This window comes from Caenorhabditis remanei, chromosome II (assembly GCF_010183535.1).
Source record: "Caenorhabditis remanei strain PX506 chromosome II, whole genome shotgun sequence".
NCBI classification, from domain to species: Eukaryota; Metazoa; Nematoda; class Chromadorea; order Rhabditida; family Rhabditidae; genus Caenorhabditis; species Caenorhabditis remanei.
The window spans coordinates 12,689,413-12,710,362 of record NC_071329.1 but is presented as its reverse complement, the minus strand read 5'-3'; the positions used below and the strand labels follow the sequence as shown (position 1 = coordinate 12,710,362).

Here is a 20,950-nt window from a genome sequence, read left to right as displayed (position 1 = left end):
TAATAAGTACCAGAACCAACAAGCCTCTTCTAATCCTACAAAAGTTACAGATGTTTTGAAATGAGTAACACTCTAGCAATCAACTAATTTCTCGTCATTAGGTAATCCAACATACTATTCCCATTTGAGGTCATCAATTGTCAACTCATCTGAATTCCTTAAACTTCTCCTTATTTGGCCGCGAGCCCTAAATCCCTCTTCATATTATTCATCTCGGATTTCCTGTGTTTTCTCGTAAATCTCTCAAAATAGAAATTCTACGTCTTCCTGTACTACTCCTCAACTCAAAGAACCATCGTCTTCTTTCCCTTCTTCTCTTTTTTCTTTTCCCAAATGTTCATTTCATTGACAATCACCAGTAGACCAATGAATCGGCTCGTCTATTCAGATAACCATCGCTTTATCAATTGGAAACAATTAGAGAAACCGGGTTGACCTTCTTTGAAAAAAAAGAGGTGGAAAGTGTGAAGAACAAGAAAAAGAAAACAATACACAAACAAGACCTCCTTCCTCCTTTTTCTCCTCTTTTTCTCAAGTGAAGACCTTTGATTTTACGTCTTTTTCTGTATCGAGAAGGACATATTACGTAGCAAAAAGGCACGTGGTTTCGGTTTTTCTTTTGCAGAGAACACTTTTACAACTGTTTCAATGGACAAATGTTTATTATTTACATTCAATAAATAAACAGAAATAAATAAACTATCGAGAGATTTTTTAAAGCATTGTGGAGTGTCGTGTAAAGCAAGAAGTTTCCAGATGTATAGAGATCCAATAGTTATTGATACCCGATTGAAGACGTTGAAGATTCGTGGCAAGAAGATTGCATCAGAATAAATATTTTAAATATTTACAGATGAATATACAAGTTGACTTTGGAATAGAAATTTAGTCAATACTGCGCACGACGACAATAGAATTCTGAAGACGTCGAAGTCTTCTGGAAGAGGAGGCGTGAAGCTCAAGGCTTGAGGAAGCGTGAATTGGCATGTGAATCATGTTTTGAAATGAGTGATTGCGAAGAACTGGGTGTATTATTTTTCCTTCTCCATCTTCTTCTTTATATACTTGACGCCCATTTCCTCTCGTGTAGGCTCCGCCCATTCCGTTGATGGCTGTGTACACACTCATTTTAGTTATCTCCGCCCTATTTCCCACGGTAGTCAACGGAAAAAAGAGGAAAAAAGAGGAAAGTGTGACGATTCTGTGACGGAGATGATTTTTCAATTAACGGTTAGGTGATGGTAGGAGTTTCGAAACTTTTCGTTGATAAGACGAAGCTGTGAAGTGCAATTGCTACATGGGAAGACTGTACTGTGATCAGTGATATGACTTGAAAATGACCAGAAAGGTGTTGACGCCATTATTGTTTCCTGGTCAGCAGTCGGACGATTTCTAGAAAATAAAAGAGATGAGCTTAGCAACTTTAGCCATTTCATACATTTCACAAACACATAAACAGATCTTTGATAAAGTCAGAAAAGTCAGAAAAGCCTTTAATTTCAATTACAGAAGTGTTGGTTTGACGTTAGGAATGTTGTTTGGTGAAGTCTTATCCGACTTTTCGATTTCTCGAAGATCTGGAAATATGTTGGAATTTGTTCCCAATGCAATGAATGATGAAACGTTGAATGTACTCCTTATCACCTCTGAATATGCTCTTTCTCCTGCAACCTTTTTTCGGAGAAGCCCATTTACAATGCATGATGAAACGAACAGTTTCAATGATATACGACTGTTTCCAGTTGATAACGAGAAGCAATTCACCTCACGGTGGTCAGAGAAAAGGGGCGGAGTCCGGGAAGAAGACTATAAAAGCAGCCAAAGTTTTCCGGAATATACATCGAATTCGTTCGTCTTCAGCCTCTCTTCAATCATCAAAATGATTCACATGCCAATTCACGCTACATTTGAAACTACTGGCTCATACGAGCTTCGTCGTGCACGTCTCCAGACTCCAATCGTCAGAAAACTCAACTAAGATTCTGATTCCTCAATTCACATTATCAATCATTTCACTCTTCTTCATGGATATTCTCATCTTCATTTATCAACTCAACGCCGGTTCAAAACTTCAAAACGATCTGCTCAATTCAATTATTTCACTTGATCTCGTTCAATTTTTTAAAAGAATCTCAATAAATGATTACTAATTATAAAAAACTTGTTCTTTGAATTTCAGAAAAAAGAAACACACAGTTTGACTAAAATGTGTCAATGACAATGAGCCATGAATTCAATGATAACGATCCGACGAAAGTTGAAACTCTCACGATTTGAATCGAGTTGAAAGTTTATTTCTCTTCTACAGAAAGTGTGAAAATTATACAGTTTTGAAGTTTGTGAGCAATTTTTCAAATGTGTCCAAGCGGAAGTTGAAGAGATGTATCTGAAAACTCCCTTAGATTCTGAAAACCCTGAAAATTTTCATCTGATCTTTCCCCAGACAAACTTGCCCTATATTTAACATCTTTCTGAACTAACTTTAAAATTTTTCAGCGTTTTTCTAAAGAAGCCTGTAATTTCAGTCAACCCATAATCTTTTCATAATTGAATCATTTTTATTTTAAGTTTTAAATTCAGTTTCCTTCGTTTCCTCTCAGTTAGCCACAGTGAAGATTCACCTGTCTGAAATCGAATCCATCACTATTTTCTGCAGAAAAATGGGTAAATGTTCATAGTTCTCAAGCTGAACTGAATCTTCGATCCTTCTGATTGCACTCTGTTTATCCAAATGCAATGAATGAAGACATCCCTTCCAGACTGCATGATGTAAGAAGTGCAACAACAATGGAATTATTATATCTCAGAGTGGATGACAAATCCAAAACAAACATGCACCTCCATGACTAAACACAGAAACATGGTATCCATCTGTTTTCTTTTTTCGAAAGCGGAAATTCATGTGTAAGCAGATGAAATGCTTATTTGTGATAGGATAACAGCTGGGTGGGATGTGTTACAAAGGAGGATTTCGAGATATGAATTAGTGGGTGAGAATCGGTTTAAGTTGAGTTCAAAATTTGTATCATATCATGCTATTTGGCATAATATGACTAAGATTCTGAAAGAGAAGTTTCTACTATTCGGGAGCATCATTTGAGGAAATGATAACGATGATGACTTTACGGAAGAATATGATTTTTCATGATTCCCTTTCATATTTGAAATGCATTGTTTTCAAAGAAAAAGTCTAAATCTGAAAATTTCAAAATCATACCTATAATTTTCTGTAAATTATTTTCAAATTATAGTAGTAGAATTAATTATAGTACTTTTTTTAGCCCAGTCCTTTCTTTTTCCTTTCTCAAATTATGAACCACATTCATGAGAAATGTCTTCTTTTTTATAGATATATGTAACAGAAATCAGAAAATAATGATGATCAAAATGTTTATCCAGGTCAAGAAGCTCAATATAGATTACAAAAATAAACAAATAAACCATGAAAAAATAACGGATATCGGTGTAGTATCAGAGTAGTGCAGAACAAAAGTGCAGTAGCTTTTGTTGAGCAATTCTCGCAAAGAACGAATTTATTTCATTGGAACCATTGCTAAACAAATAGAAAATACTTTGAGTTTTTTTCAATTTATACGTCTGAAAATGGGTGTCCACCCCACACTGTTGACTGTCTGGAGTTGATTTATTGTACTCCGATCATTTCATCATTAACTGTAAACTTATTGTCAGAGGAGAAAGTTCTCTGCTCCGGCTGAAATCAAAAGTAACATCACATCTATTTGCAGAGGGAATTCATAAATAAATTCAGATTTCTTCCATTAAGTCCGTGATTCAAAACTTTAATTCAGAGACGGAAAGAATGCTTTTATCCTTCAAAGAGTGGGATAAGATGGCCGTTATTAACGTCAATGAATGACTGTTTGTCTCCGAATATCTGCTTTTGTTGATTTGTTTTTTGTCTGAAACTGAAACCGGAAGCCAGTTTTGATCTGGAACTTTTAAATAATCACTAAGGGATCGGGAAGAAATTGAAAAGGTTGAGATGAGGCTTCCGGTTGAAAGCATTAAATCAGAAACTTTGTTTGGAAGAGAAAAAGAAAAAAACATAATTTTTGAAAAATACGAATTCTACAAACCGAATGATTCATTTTCCCCAAAAAATAAAGATCAACACATTTAGTATTTAGTTGCATGACTTTCGGTCTTGATTACAACAAAAGAAGAGAGACGATATGTTTCCTATTGATATCATTTTTTGAGTAACGTTGGTTCCTTAAACAGTGTACTTGTAAATATTACTCATCGGCTGGAAAAGATCTCTGGGAAAAGTGAGTCATGCTAGTTTGAGAGGACCATCGAACTGCAAAAAACTGAAAACAGTTTCCGTAACTGAAAATAGGAAACCCAGAAAGAAAAGACACGTCATTCTTCCCAAGATCACTCGGAAAGTTCAAGAGCAACTGTCGGAAATGAGGAAAAGCGTTTGCAACGAGTGAGCAAATAAACTAGGTCATTGACAGATAGATAGTGACAATGACATTTGACAAATGACAGTGGTTGTCTCTGCATCCTTTTTACTGATAACAAATGAAGAAAACCGGATTTTTACCACTGAAGGTCACTTGTTTTTAATTTCTTTCTCGACCAAGAAAGATAGTTGCACTTTTCCTTAGTTTCCTTGTTTTCCAGATTTCCAAAAATATCTCAAAACTATACTAGTTTGCTCTTCTCCTTCTAATCTCTTCAAGTCTTGAACTTTTCGAGAAAAAGAACGAAAAAAACTGATAACAAAAAAACAAATTTGTTGAAGAATCAAAGTGGGCGGAGACTTATCACTTGTATATATAGAACGAGAATTATTCTGAAAATAAAATTCAAACCATGATTCACCTTCCAATTTATAACGATTTGACTACTTGCCCTGAGCCAAAGAGAACCATCTCTCTTTCTAACCTTCGACAGGCTCGCCTTCAAGCTTCTGTCACTCGGAAATTCAACTAATTCATTTCTGAAAATGTGATAAATCCTTTCTTCTGTTAACTATTTATTTATTCTCAATTGGAACTTCTTGATTCCAACAAACGACGATGTGAATATTCATCAACTAATTTATTAATTTATTGCCCTGCTCACTCAACTGGTTCAAATTCTTTCAATCGGATCTCTAAAAGTCAACTTCAAATGGATTTAAATCTCAATCTACGGCTGATGTTACTTTTCGATCTCAACTATTTTTTTCGAATTTTCATTGTAATTATGCCAATTATAATAAACAATTGATCTTTCAAACTAGACTTTTTCTAATTTCGCTTAAAACATAGAACCGTTTTCGAAGATTGATAAGACGTTTCAGAAATGATAAAATGTAAATTTTGAAGTTTGTACTTTTTAAAAAAGTACTTTTCTGGAACTTTTCTGGAACACTTCCAGAAAATCTGCCAAGCGCAAAACTGCGTGCAAAACGAGTTTTCCAGCGAAAAATAAACTCGAATAAATAAATCATTTAGCAATTTAGCAATGCAGACGGCAAATTTGTCAAAAACGTGGTAGACCAAATGACATTTGACAGTAATTGATCACACTTGACAGAAGGAGAAAACTGGTTTTCTGTGTCGTAGTTTCATAGTGATCTGAAGTTTTTTTGAAGGAAACAACGATCAAAAAGTGGAAAATATCTTTGATTTTAGTCTGGTCTGGTCTGTCGGACGAGTGCACTTATAACACGTTGCCTAATGATGGAAAGAGTAGGAAGATGTGTAGAGAATCTTTGATAGTGCGGGTGGAAATCTGAAACTTCTGAGAACTTTTCAGATTTACCGTGTGTCTGAGAACTCATTCTAACAAAACCTACTATACCCCAACTCGTATTCTCAAAATGAACGATTATCCGATTCTGGAAGAAACCGAACCATGTACAACATCCCATTCTTTTGTGAAGTTTGCTGAAATTACTTCAGAAATCCTGTTAAGATAAACCTCCAAAGATTTCATGTGAACTTTGAAAATCTGAAAATCTGAAAATTCAAGAAGAAATAACACAGGTTTGTTTATATTCCAAATATATTTATTATGTGAGATTCCAAATAAATATCATGAGATCAACAAATAAATAGTCAACAAAATGAACCCGTACTGAGTGATAATTGAGACATCTTCCATTTTGATTAAAGCATTTCAGGATTGAGATCGAAGATGTTGGAGCCCGTTGGATAGAGACCTCGTAGTCATCGTTTTGTAGAATCATCTAGAGCTGCTACGAAGCAAAAATATATGCATGAATATGTACAGAGGTAGTAGATACAGTTGAAGAATCCAGTGAGAGTTGATGTTAGAGTTTTCTGGAGATTGAAGAGAGAAGACGAAGTCGTCGAAGCTCGTAGGAGCCGGTGGTTTCGAATGTAGCGTGAATTGGCATGTGAATCATTGTGATTTGAAGAAGAGAGAAAACGGAACGTTTATGAAGATGCACCGCCTCTCGACTTCACTTTTATACTGCTCTCCGCGTAGGCTCCGCCCCTTTCCCGTCCCCTCCTCTCTACCTGCTCCGCCGCTGGGAATGGAGCCACTCCCATTTTCCCACGGAGTTGACCGGACTGTCGTTGTCTGGCGTCTATGTTTACATATGCTATCTCGTTTTGCATCATGGATTGCAACTTGAAATTTGCAAATTTGAACGTATTGTCTGAAATTACAGGTTGACAGTTTAAAGATGAAAGATAAGAGAGAAAAGAAAAGATGATTTGTGATGACATAAAAATTTAATAAAGCAGCGGAAAGGATTTCAATAAATTTCAAAAATCTGAAACTGAGAAGTTGGAATATAACAATTAGCAATGTTTCCTGAATACATTTTCCTCCGTTTTCTGAATAAAAAACTGTTACTCATCTGCCAATCATTTGACACTATTGATAAGGAATAACTGGATTCTCACTGGGTACTTCTCGTGTTTTTTCTCTTCTAAATTCTGATTTCAAACAATGTTGAAAGATTTCAAAAATGTTTTTTCGGGTACAAAATCTTATTCTTCTGATGATTCTTGGAGAATGTTTCTATTCTAGGTAGCAAGGGAGAAAACGAATAAACAAAACAAGTTTAAGTCCGAAAACATCTTCTTTCCAGTTCAAGACTATCTGATTTTTAATTGGGGAGAAAAAAACAAGAAAAAAGAGAGGAATACGTAGAAATCTCATTTCCTGAACAGTTTCCTGAAGATTAGCTTGTCTCCGGATGCTTTTTGAATTCTGAATTTTCAGATTTCAATTTCCGCTTGTCTACATGAAGCAACCTACCGGATAGAGCCTCCGTGTTTTACTTGAAAATCCCGGATTCTGTTCATGAAAGGGACAATTGCATCAAATTTAAAAAAAAGTGTTTTTGTTTCTTCACTTGACTCATTTTTCAACAACATCCCTCTGTTTACACCAGGCTTTGCCTATAATTTCAGATTTCCAGAAAATCCTCTTTACCACATTTTCAATATATCTGACAGCTTCCTTCTACTTCTTATTCTAATCACAACAATTCCAATGTCAATTTCATCGTTTTTCTCCTATCGGGGAAGAAAAGTTATCGGTTTATAAATACAATACGTCATGTGAGGAGAAGGAGAAATTATTCGAGTGTAGTTGAGCAGGTAGAGAAACATTTCGGTTTTTGATACCACTTTTCTGTGATTGATTTGTCTTATGACCTCCTGTCAGGACACTAGAAAATATATGAATTTTGTGCAGACACGGAAATGTTTTATTCGAAAATTGACAGCCTTTTTTGCGGCAACGGAAGAATCCACATGTCGGTTATCAGTACTTGATCCCGTCGAAAACCGATTATTCCGGAAAGTCGACGAATTTCCTTCCGGAGGTCTCCTCTTCATATCCGTTTTAAAACCATCGTAATCTTGTATAAAGTTTATTTTTTTCGAAATCTTCCTCGAACAAAATCCTGTTGTCAAAAAAAGAAAAACAATGAGTAGTGAGCTGTAATCCACCCTCACTTCCCTACAGAACGTCACAATCTGTTTTGGAATAATTCAAGCCTATTCGAGAGTTTTTTGATCCGATTTTAGATAGCGAAGGAGGAATACTACGGCTAAAGAAGGGCTAAGGGTGACTTGGCATAAGCATCTGAAGACGACTCACTAGCTAAGCTGATCTGTTCTTCAGTCTTCCAAAATATTCGTTCTCAGATATCTGTTAGAAATTCTAGTTTGTTTCAGAGTTTCCAAAGCACCCAGAAGGTTCTCAGAACTCACTTCTTCTTTTTTTAATCATATTTGTTTTTGCCACTAATCATTATCTTTTTCTCACTTTTTTCTAATCTTCTCCGTTCTGTCTGAATAATTCAAACACCACTAAACCTTTTAAGAGATAGACAGGAAGGTTTCCTTGTTGGTTTGTTTCCATTTTTTGAAAAATCAGCTTCCAGAATTTACGTCTTCTTCTCTTCTCTTCTTCTGACTTTTCGTTTCAGTGCTCTTTGAGAATTCGAAATAAACAAATATCTCTCCTCTCAACTCCTAATCTTGTTATTTTTTTCTTTTTTAATCTTATCCGATTAATTCCAATCCGTTCGTTTTCGTCAAATACCGTTCCAATGGTTTCAAGTTTTCAGGAAGATGGACCCTTGAAAAAAGAACTCTGGAATTCAAAAAGAGATTTCCTCGTTTTTTTGTAGATTAAAAATAAGAAGATTACTATATCTGGAGGTTTTATTTTGATGGTTTTTTTCATGGTAAATAATGAGATGACTTACACGAAAAGCTGCCTGGTTTTAAGATATTTCTAAAATAAAGTAGTGATCAAAAAACTCGTAGCCACACATTCTTTTATATGTTCTTTGCCGCAGGAAATGTCGAACGGAAATGCACTCTCGACTCCAAAATGTCAAAGAGAAGATACAAAAAGATTTGGGATTTCGGGACAGAGATTACGTTGAAGACAAAATGGAACACACCTTGAAAAACAAAAGAAAACACAACATAACAAACAAAATAAGGAGTGGAGAAATTTAAAATGGATTCTGAAAGACTGAAAGTATTGGAGTGTAGTTGGGAATAACCCACGCAAATATTGGATTGTTTTGGAGGAAGGATGGAGGATTCTGAAGAAATATGAAAATTGTATCAGGATTCCGAAACAGGCTTCTGGAATCTAGAAATTATTGTTCTTGAACTTTTATGAGAGTACGGACCTTGAACACGACTATTATAGAAAACAGCTTTCAGGATCTCGCAAAGTAATGGTTCGTCGTTTTCAGACTTTCCATCATCTTCTTACTTTCATTTTCTCTTCTGAACTTCTTTTCTGTTCGACACATCTGTATCTGAAGCACTCTTTTCTTCGTTGGAGTTTGTGCCTGTACCTGAATACAGAGATTATTACATTTCCCTGTATTTCAAAGATCCTTTTCTATTTTTGTTGAATGTACCCAAAAGAAAGATATTCTTAGACACCTGCCTCTGCGAGCTTAAAGAATTAAATGCGGATATTCTCATTCATTTAGTTAATCGCTCCTTTTTCTGGAACTAAAATTTCGGAAAATTTCAAAATATTTGCAGATTGTTCCAGATTAGAACCGTACAAAAATAAACTAAAACACAAGGATCACAACTCTATCATATCATATAATTTGTGTTGACATTCACGAAATTTGACTCGAAACGTGATAATTCGGAACGGAACGACTCCCGGTGAACCGTCATATCCGTCCTGATGACTCGATTGGACCCCCGCGATTCAAGATTACGTTGACAGTTGACACGATTATGTTTTATTTCAGTTTTTAAAAATTATTTCAAAATAAAAAACGGGATGAATTCTGAAACGGAGGGACCTCGTTTTATTTGTTTTTTTTAGTTAGTAACCCGACTACAATACTTTGAATGACTCCAAAACATACGACGTCGGCAGTATTCATTCCCATTTTCTTTGTCTACATTATTTGTACTCGGAACTGTGATTCACAGTTTGCAATTTGGGATTTCCATATAGGATTGGCTAAGGGGGTGAAGCTAAGTATCTGGAGTTAGATGATAAGCAATATGTCTGTTATCAGTGACAAATAAAATTAGTGACGAACATTGTTTCAGGGAGGAAAGAGGGGAGAGGAAGTTTCGTGGTTATGAGGAAAAATGAAATGACTTTTAGGAGAGATGACTAATTGGAAAATATGGATTTCGGAATCTTAGGAAAATAAAAAAAAAGTCTCATCAATGGCTGACGACGTAGGGATTCTGATTTTCTGAGAAGTGGTCTTGTCTGAAATTACTGTAAAAACTGTATTATAACGGCGCCTGTAATAGAACGACACCTGTATTATAAGGGCACCCCAACTTTAGTCCGAACTCAGGAATATGATTATTCCGGTGTTTTTTCCTAGTTCTGATTAGAAGCAGCGTGATTAGTAACTTCTAGATCAGCAAATGGGACGTGCAAAAAGGTTTTTAGTTTAATTCTGATGAGTTTCTGAAACCATAACATTTCTTTGGGACGCAGTTAAAAAGTACAACGACATGCCGTTATAATACAGTTTTTTTTCGGTATGTTCAAATTTGAAACTTCGGAATATTTGATGGCTTGCTTTCAGTCCATTTTCAAAAGAAGTGTCTTTTTTAGAGGAACTTTCCAATAGACTCAGCTCTGTATTCTTGGACCTTCTGATCTTTGTGATGAGCTAAAAATAGTCTAGAATTTCTCTGGTTTCGGATCTCTGTTCTCTCCTCGTACTATAATATTCTGGGGGCACGTATGTATATCCCAGATTCTCCATCTCTCCTTCTCCTTACTCCTCCCAAAATCATATGTTTCCAGCCTCATTTGACTAAATATTCCTAAATATAGCATGCATAATGTGTACTCCATTTTGACGTAGTCATTCCAAATGAGGTCTCGTCTTTTCGTCTTTCCTCGCAGTCTTTCCCGCGAGAAAAGAGTGCAAAGAAGGGGAGAAGAATCAACGACGTTTGGTCTCAGAAACTGTTGAAAATCAGCCGAATTTCCACTTCATCTCAAATACGTCACAACGTGAATGACCGTCAAAAAAAGTGAATTTAATTCGAAAAGTTTGAAAAGAAAACAAACTTTTTGAAACCAATTGAAATCTTCGGGGATCTTTACATTTTGACTCATTTTTGACTCAAATTAATGAGATTTTCAGAATGAATCAGGAAGTGTCTGACCCAGATAACCCTATAACCATATGAGAAATCTCAGTTTAGTCCAGTTTATCATCGAAAAAACACTCTTCTTTGACGTAAATTTTCAGCACAATTTGGTCACAGTGTATTTACAAATATGATCAAAAATTGAGTCGTTTATCATCGAGAGAGAAAGAGAAAGAGAAAGTTGCGGTACGATTTTTGGAATAAAATTATAGTGTTATCAGAAGAAAAAAGAAGGGATGAGTAAGATGAAAAGGGACTAAAGTTGAAATATTGGGAAGAAAAGTTGACGTTTTCACAGGAAATGATTCGAAAATCGTTTCGAAATTCACGAATCATTAGTAGAGTGAAATCATTGATAAAATGAGTAAATATTAAAGTAAACTGAAATAAAATCGAAAAAAGAAGAAGTTGAGGGACATTCGAAAGGATGAGAACCTATCGGGAGGGTTTAGGGATGTAATCCAGGTTCAAATGATTTCAGATGAAGACATTTTTAGTTGGAGGTTTGGCCAAGTAGATCATCTCATCTGAAAATATTTTAGGCCATAAGTTTTTGAAGAAGAGATGTTTTTGAAGAATAGGTATTTAGACTCATTTCATATTTTTATGGGGTTATTCAGGTCATGTAAAAATGTATGTTTTTACATATTTTTCTCCATTTTTCTACATTTCTTCCCCGTTTTTGGAAACAGTTTTTCTTCATAAGCATGTAGAAAAACGCAAAAAGTGGAAAATTCTGTTAGACCGACGCTAAACTGAGATTTGTAAAAAAAAATAGTTCTTCGACGCTTGTGAATATGGAAAAAAAAAACATTAAAATACACTTTTACATGGCCTGAATAACCCCATTAAACATTAAGATTTAATTCAGGCAGTTTTAGTAATCATAGTGACTTCAAGGTGACAAAGCAACCGTTCGTGTATGTTCAGTTTTATTCAGTTTCAGATATCATCGATGTATTTTTTTAAATAGCAAACATACTGTTCTCAAAGAAGTTTTCGGAATTCAGATTTTTAAAATTTCCTTTGTCTCTTCTCTTGATTTTTTTTGCAAGTTTTAGTTGAATGTAGGATTTTTGGTATTTCTTTAACCTAAAACTACATCACCTCAACATTTTTCGATTACGATTTGAAGCTGCTTCCAATTTTAAGTTTAATCATGTTAGCATCTCTATCAAAACAAGATTCTTCTCTTTCTTCTTGTGAATCATGCTAAAGTCTCTTCCTATTCTCCTCGATTACCCTAATTTCCCAGCTTCTAAAACAAAGATCAGTTTTTGCCGATGAATTCGCCGAGAATTCTAATGCTAATAAATCGGAAATTTAATGTTGCGAACAATTCGGATTGACAGCTTCTCATTCCCCTTCTTCTTCTTTTTAGAATCTGAAAAACTATTTTCTTAATTATAAACATCCGTTATCGTGTCAGTCTGCCACCAACTGTCAGATGGAAATGCTTCAAAAATTGGTGAAAACACAGCTGACCCTTTCATCAATAATCCGATAAAAACTGAATTTTGTGAACTTTCTGATGGTTTGATTTGCCTCTTCCTGCTTCTTTTTTTCCCGCATAGTCAGCACAAATATATCAATCACATGCCCTTTCTTAAAATTGCAACATATTGTTTGTGTTGGCATAATAACTACTCCGTCAGTCAGTCAGTCAGCTGGCAGTTTCGGTCATTCAATGAAAACAACGAGGAGAAATTTCAGAATGTCATCAAAAGAAGAGTGAGAATTGTCTAGTTGACACGCGGCGGCCGGCGCCCAAAATCAACGGCACGTGGTGATTATTAACCGATTTGATAAGAATTGTGATGAAAGTGAATTTTTGATGAACTCAGCAGAAAATTTTCAGAAGAAACAGAGGAACTATAAAGATAATGAAAGACATGAATTGTGACATTCCGGTTCTGTAAATAAACAAGAAAAACGAAAGAAAAAGTGAAAAATATTTATGTTGAAGGGAACTGTTTTTCAGAAAAAGGTTATATAAGTAATTGCTTTCAGAAGTCTTCCATGATTTTTTTAGATTTTTCTTTCTCTTTCTGGAGTTTTTTTGATTCAGTACTTTCCATTAGAATCTGAAACATCTGAAATTGGAAGACTTGTATATTACATATTTTGATTTCAATTCATCATACTTCTTCACTTTAATCATTCATCGTTCAAAAACTATAAAATAATCAGAAAACGACATTTTTCATTGTATCCGACCTTTTTCTGATTCTCCAATAATTTCATATTTTCGCTGAAATTCAAAGTGACGAGAGTTTTGATGTAGGTAAAGTGAGTAATTTCTGAAAATCACTGGAACCAATATTTAGTGAAGAACATCATTCTATATTTTAAGTTTCCAGGAAGTAAACGACCATCTCCGAAATTTAAACCCAAGTGCTCTGACTTTTTTTCTCACACCATCCCCATCTGGAATGCCATTACCTCCCAAACTTCATATTTTCTCTCTCCTTCCGAGTTCTATACCCTAATCTCATCCAGTATTACACGCTATTAGAGCTTATTCTTTACTCCCAAACCACCTTTCCCGCACTACCATCTTTCTATTTATACCCCTCATACCGGTCATTCTTTCATTTGTTGCCCCACATCTCTCACTTTAACCCACCCTTTGAATGGTCTCGTGAGGGACTCATTCTCAGCCTCTCGCCCCATTTACTGATGATTTTCGATAGAATAAATACAAATACCAATGATCGAGGGATACCAGTATATTCTCTAATTGTTTTGGAAGTTGGTTGAATTTTTGAATGTTTACTTCCAACTCTTCTGGTTTTGCTGACCAAAAAAAGATTTGTGGAAGTTTTGAAAAAGGAGAAGGATTAAGTGGACCCGGGAAGATCTGAACTTTGGCTTCTTGCAGATCAAGTATATTCAGATATGCTATTTTTGGGTTTGAGGGAGCAAACATTCTTTAAAATGTTGGAAACTGTCTCCGAACTTGTGCAATTGAAGTTTTGACAAAATCGAAGCCGGTTAATAAATAATAGCTTGAAAGACTTTTTCCATTACTCGTTCATGATAGGTTCTGTTTTAAAGAAACTTTTTGATGAGTGAAGAGAAATGAGCTCATTAAGTTCAGCTTACAATCCTGATGACAACGTTGAGATGAATACTTTTAGACTGGCGGTGAACTGCGTTGCCTCACTGTAGTAGAAATAGTTTTCTGGTCTCATTCAATTCGCATATTTCAAGAATTCAAATTCAATTTATACACATGGCTCATCCAAACTTTTTGTCATGTCACATCACTAAAAAACAACATTTGCAATGATTAATTTGCACTCCATCCTTTGATTTCCAGACTTTTCCAGAATATCATCACTTTTAATAGATTCTTCACTTCCCAAATCATATCATCTTATTGAGCAAAAACCATTACTAATCGAATCAGTCTGAAAGGTTGGCTTTTCATTGAAAACACTCTAGTCTTGTAGCCAAATAATCTTAATTCAGCATGTTTACTTCCTTACTCACTCTTCTGATTTTTCCGATCATCTAATGCTCTTCCAAGCTAAATCTCAATAACAGGAAACATTTTATTCAGATATTATCAGATACTAAACTTGCCCTAAATGGCTTCTCTCCACTTTTGTCTGCAGATCAAAAAATAATTCTGGAAATAAAAAAGAAGGGACTGGACGAAAAAAAAACACGAATCGGGTTTATTAAACAACAATTATTAAATACAAACAAGAGTAAAGTGAGCAATTGTCGATGATCGATTATCAACATTATTACATTTTTCAGTTATTAATTTCATGAATTAACCGACGGCCTCAGGTGCTTGATTACAAGATACTTGAGTTACAATTCTCGAAACTCCACCGCTTGTGTAAACCCAATTCCCATCTACACAATTCAAAAGTGCGTTAATTGTCTGAATATTGATGTTTTCCAATTGAATCCTCAAGACTATCACTTACCATTCCCATATTCGCATTTTCAGCAGGACCTCCTTGATTAAAATTAAACTGCATGAATGCAATATTAGCGGTGTCAGCTGTACACGTGGCTGTCAGTGTTAAACATCCAGTTGCTGCATCTGTTCCAGAACTGAAAAGAGTTGATAATATTAATTTCGTTGAAATTAAAAACAAGAGACTTACATTCCACTTGTATCGATTTGTATTCCTCCGTTCCCTTGAGCAAATGTCACCTGACTGGCTGTGCAACTGGTGCAGGCTGAAAATTTGATGTTTACATAAAATCCAGTACATTGAGTTGTATACATTACAGTAAAAATATACGAACTTTGAGTGTTTTCAGTTGAAATTAGGCAACTTTGAGAGTGTGTCATGGTAATTCTAATTGTCACACCCAGTAGGTTTTTAATGAATATGTAGATTAAAATGAGAGTTTCATTTTTGTAGTAGACGGCTTTTTTGTACGGGCACTCCCTAAAGAGTTATGGTCATTTGCACTATGTTACACTGTAATTGGTCGATTTGAGGGCGAAATTACTTTGTCGATACGTAACTTGCTAGGGAGTGTCCGAACAAAGAAGTTGTCAATTACAAAAATATATCTCTACTTTTGATCTATTCGATTCGATAAAAACCTACCAAGTGAGACAATCAGAATTACCACACTCACAAGTTTTGGAGAATTTCAACTGAAAACGCCCAAATTTCGTATCTTTTTGCCCAGTACTGTACCAACAATAAATCATATTTTTTAAAGTTTTTTTCAAGATATTAAAAAATCGTAAGGTACTAAAAATCCTAAGTTTGGATCAACATTCCTTTTGCTTTTTCATTAATTCTGGATACGGCATCCAAGAGATTTAGCTGTTTTGGAAACGAATAGCTGCTAACACAATCGTTAAATCTAAGCGTGTCCTATTAAGCTTGTTTGATTTTTGTTGCCTTCTTATTTCTTCGCAATAAGATCGAAATATCAGATCCATCCAGATCAGGAACTGGATTTGAGAACACTTAAATTGATAAGGATATCTCTTATTTGATCTCAAAAAACCGTATAACGAATCTATAGTCATTCAAACAGAGCAATTAAACAAATCACTCCTAAATCTACGTCATTCAAATCACCTGTTGTCGCTGTCGTGGATGTCGTCGTCGGAGCTACAGTAGTGGTTACTGTACCTCCACTTGTTGCAACACATGGAAGTGCAACATTGACAAGAGAAAATATTGATAGGGAGTGGAGAAGAAAACTGCATTTGACCATCATATAACTGTAACGGAATGTCAGTGAACATTCATATTCTGGAGGGAGAGAATGAGTGCGAATTGAGTGAAGAGGGAGGACAAGCTGGTTTCGGGAAGGATAATTGAAGGAGGAGCTTTTTTCCGTTCGAGATCTTGATGATGATGATGAAAAAGAACGGTAGGTTGAATTGAAAACGGAAAATTGACTTTGGTTTGTGGTCGGTAAAAGCTAATTTAAAACCGTCTTTTTGACGGAAAGCATGCTTGTTTCGAAACGAATTTTGTTATATTTTACTGGGAAGTCTCCCGTCTCCAGATTTCATTATATATGATGATTTTCCTATCTCCGTGACAATTTTGCTATACATATAAATTAATTTTTTTTTAATCCAACTTTTCTTGTACAAATGTGAAATAAGTTTTCGGGACATGACCTGAGATGCATCTCCCGAATATCTGAAATTTGAAGACTGAAATCTAAATTATTTTCTTCGTCATCAGGTAGAAAAATTATCAGAAAATACTCCGAATAAACTTTCTCGTGATTTTTGGGAGCTGAACCAGTTTTATTTCTCTCGGTCATTAAAAGTGAGTTCTGCTGTAAAAGCACTTCTATTTAGTTCTGAAAACTGAGGAAATTATGACATAAAATGCGTTTAAAACCAGCAATAAAGATTGAACGAAAGTTGATGAGCTTTCAAACTTTCCCCATACTTTGAATCATTTCGTTTTCCTGTGTCAGTGCTTTGAAGTTCTAGAATCTATCGAAAATTTGGGAACAAGTTAGCGTTTGGAACGAAAGTCTTGCTTCGAAGTTTCAAAAAAATAGCTTTCCCTGTTCTCTAGAATCTTTAAAATCGGATTCGAAATGAAACATGAATTGCGTATCTTTAAGATCTGAAATCGATTCTCAGTGTCGGATGTTCTTTTTCAATTTCAGTGTTATCTTGCTTCCCCAGTAACTCTGAAATTCATGAAAACTCAAAATAGAAATCGAAAGGAAAAGTAGAACAACAAAGAAGAAGAAAGGTGTTGTGGATAGAAGAAGAAGTCGAACTGCGGAAGCATAGGAAAACTACTTGAAAAACTATGTTGAGTATTGTAGAAATAGAGGGAGAGAATATGAAATAACCAAAGAAAGAAAGTTTGAATATTGTAATTATTTTTTGAGAACTGTGAAAAGTGAGGCGAAGTTGTTCAACTGATCGTATCAACGGAACAGAGAATGATAATCTGTTCCGATGGCAGAAGAGAATGTAGTCTTGAGAAAAAGAATTGAAAGCGAAGATAAAACGAAATGAGTCTGAACGGGATGGACAATTCTCTCCCTCTTATAGTCATAGTTCACTTTCAAATGATGTTCGCGACATCATTCGAATGATGAATTATCAAAAATGATTGACTTTGAATCTTGAATTGGCAGAAAATGGGGATTCAACAAAACAAGGGAGGAATAAAGAGAGGAGACGGAGATGCAATCCTTTTTCCGGCACCACTGACACTCCATTACCCGCAATAATGAGGCTTTGAAAGTGGATGCGAACAACATTTTCATGGCTAGTCCAAGCTTCGAGAATAGGGCGTGACGTAGATGTGGCAAAAAGGTAAAGAAGGGGAAGAATCAAAGGATCATAGGAGAGACGATAATTAGAGGAAAAGGAGAAGAATGAAGTTTGTGGATGTGATAAAGAGAAGATGATTCAGTGATCGGAAAATACAGAATCCACAGTGATCAGTGATCCGTTCCAATTGGACAAATAGATTTTTATTAATTTAATTAATTGGATGAATATTTGCGCACAACAGACGCACAATTTTTAAGATGACTGCTTGATATATATTATGAGTGAATTTTAATGAAAAAGGAAGTATTTATCTTTTCAACAATTTTCGTAAATTTCGGAGTACTGGAGTTAGATTACAGTACCGGTCAAAAGTTTGTATACTTTGGCCGTTTTCCGTTGAAATTGCCCAACGTTGAGAGTGTGTCATGGTAATTGTCCGATCAAGTAGATTTTTAATTATACAGATCAAAAGTAGAGCTTCATTTTTGTAGTTGACAACTTTTTTGCAGGAGTACTTCCTAAAGAGTTATGGTCATTTTAACACGATAGCTCAAAAATCGCACTATTTTACACTGAAATTGGTCGATTTGAGGGCGAAATTACTTTGTCGATACGTAACTTGCTAGAGAGTGTCCGTACAAAAAAGTTGCCAACTACAAAAATAAAGCTCTACTTTTGCTCTGTATAATTAATTAAACATCTATTTGATGGAACAATCAGTATTATCTCAAAGTTGAACAATTTCAACTGAAAACGTTTGCTTACAAACCTTTCGACCAAAAACCTAGCTTACAACCTTTTGACCCGTACTGTAGGTATAATGACACTTCAAGTTGAATTGTGAGAGTTTTTGATTTCTAATTTTAAAAATCTATATATTCAAAAATGAAAAAATGAAAAGTATGGAGACTTTCGACAAAATAGAAATGTTAGCAGAAATGTTGTTCAATGTAGAGAAAATGGAATGAAAACTGAAATCGTTACCAATCTTGAACTAGTTTTTGCTGACTCATATTATGCTTTTTGAAAAACTGCTTCAAAAACTCAAATTAAAGGAAACAGTCTCGAAGTTTGGATCTCAGCCATTCTTAGAGAAAATTGCAAAAACTGTTCAAAAGGTTAAAGTTAAAAGATACACATGGCAACATACTACGCTTTTTCACGTGGATCCATTCATATTCACTTACTTGACACTTTTAAAGGATAAGGACACTTATATGAGAGAGGGATGTTGTAAAAAGATCGAAACGTTCAAGGAGGTTGGGAAGAATTGAAAGAAGAGAGTCAGATGATTGAAAACGGACGAAATATTCGTGAAAGAAGAGGAAGAAGCCACGGATGGTTTGATCTGTATTATTATGAAATGAACTTCTTCTGTTGACTGAGAGGAAGAAACAGACAAGCATTTTATTGGGTTTTTTAGACATCTTGTAAGCGAAGTGAACATTAGAAACAGAAATGGGAATGATTCGAATTTATGCGTTCTCCTCAGAAGAAGTGTCGGCAGCTGGGGAGTTAATACTATCATCACTTCCTATTGTCGATATTGGTTTCTGACTTTTGAACCATTCATCAATCAGACATTCCGAGTGTTCCCATAGCTCATCTTGAAGTGAGATGTCTCTGGCGACATCCGCATCCAGACTCTTCTCATCGTCCCAACATGACTCCCAGAACTTTCCAGAAAGTTCAGTGACATCTGGATGAGCGATACAGTAGACACTGGTAGCGGCTCCTTGAGCTAGACTTTTGGTGAATGGTTTCGAGATGACGTTCCAGAATTTTCCAAAGAATCCGAATCCACGAGAAATGTCTGAAAACAGATAATTTAGAAGGATAGGATGGGATGAAGACCTACCAGTTCCAATCATAGTTCCTGGATGAATAGCATATGTACTGATCCCATGACTGACATACTCATCTCTGTGAATTTTGAAAGCAGTGAGAACTTGGCACATTTTCGAGTAGGCATACAGTCTGAAAAACCAAAAATATATAAATTAATTCCACATCTTAAACTTTCTCGAATTATTTTTTTGGAACGACAAAAGCTTAGATTAGTCAAATAGTTTCAGAATTTTCCGATCCCTGACTCACTTGTAATAAAACTCATTTGCATTCTCTGGACACAATTTCTTCACTTTTTCATGTCTAGTCATTTCGGCTTTCAATCCAGTATGACTGCTGGAAACTGATGAAACAAAGACAATTCTCGATGGAGAAGATTGACGAAGAGCCGGAAGAAGTTCTTTAACCAGCAAGAACTGTGCCAGATGGTTCACTCCGAAATGAGATTCAAAGTTGTCGAAAGTGAATTTCGCAGTTGGTGCGAAGACTCCAGCATTCAGAATGAGCCCATGGAGAGGCCAATGCTTCGATAGAAACTCATCAGCTGCTGCTTTCGCGGATTGAAGAGAATTCAAGTCACAAGAAATGAAATCGATCTTCACATCTGACTTCTCTTCTTCGATTCTCTTTTTCAATTTCTCTGATTCTACAATATTTCTATTAAACATCACAACATGAGCTCCTTTCAGAGCAAGAGCTCTAGCAGTCTCTATCCCGATTCCAGACGTTGTTCCAGTGATCGCATAGGTTTTCCCATTGAGATCAAGTCCTTTTAGAGTCTGAAATACTCTGATAATTCATGAAAAATCAAGAAATTACTAACATCCAGAGCACTGCTTCTCGAATGAAACTCTCTCTTCCTTCCAGTATTTTCTCCTCTCGCCTCAGCCAATTCGTCATCCATAATTTGGAATCTGAAAGCGGAACATCTATTAAAAATGATTATATTTTGTTCCGTTGTCTTCGAGAGGAATCACCTTCTGTGTGGATTCGTAACGGCAACTGCTGTCAATCCGTCACTAGCAACGTTTGTTACGAGGAATGAGCCTCGACGCGGTTTCTCTAAACGAAAAGAGATTCTGATTCCGATTGTTCAGGGTCATTTGTAATTTTACTTATTAGAAATAGTGGTTCTAGAGCAGGAGGAAAGATAAGCAAAATGAATTACGAAATTTGAAGAACTAAACTTTTTCATTCTGGAAAAAGTTAGAAATTACAATCGTGA

At 35.4% G+C, this 20,950-nt stretch overlaps 3 protein-coding genes across 3 annotated transcripts; all 3 read right to left on the bottom strand.

Moving 5' to 3' along the window:
• Positions 1 to 885: 885 nt before the first annotated feature.
• On the bottom strand, positions 886 to 1,128 carry GCK72_006465 (uncharacterized protein; the record flags this gene model as incomplete). The annotated part of the gene is made up of 1 exon (XM_053725639.1): positions 886 to 1,128. One exon carries the CDS (start codon positions 1,126 to 1,128, stop codon positions 886 to 888), a length of 243 nt encoding a protein of 80 aa, XP_053589833.1.
• Positions 1,129 to 14,907: 13,779 nt separating this feature from the next.
• Positions 14,908 to 16,331, bottom strand: GCK72_006464 (uncharacterized protein; the record flags this gene model as incomplete). The annotated part of the gene is made up of 4 exons (XM_003113492.2): positions 14,908 to 15,021; positions 15,068 to 15,197; positions 15,251 to 15,326; positions 16,193 to 16,331. The coding sequence occupies 4 exons, from the start codon at positions 16,329 to 16,331 to the stop codon at positions 14,908 to 14,910; spliced, it is 459 nt and encodes a 152-aa protein (XP_003113540.2).
• Positions 16,332 to 19,352: 3,021 nt separating this feature from the next.
• Positions 19,353 to 20,629, bottom strand: GCK72_006463 (uncharacterized protein; the record flags this gene model as incomplete). The annotated part of the gene is made up of 4 exons (XM_053725638.1): positions 19,353 to 19,690; positions 19,736 to 19,854; positions 19,975 to 20,504; positions 20,549 to 20,629. 4 exons carry the CDS (start codon positions 20,627 to 20,629, stop codon positions 19,353 to 19,355), a joined length of 1,068 nt encoding a protein of 355 aa, XP_053589832.1.
• Positions 20,630 to 20,950: the final 321 nt, after the last annotated feature.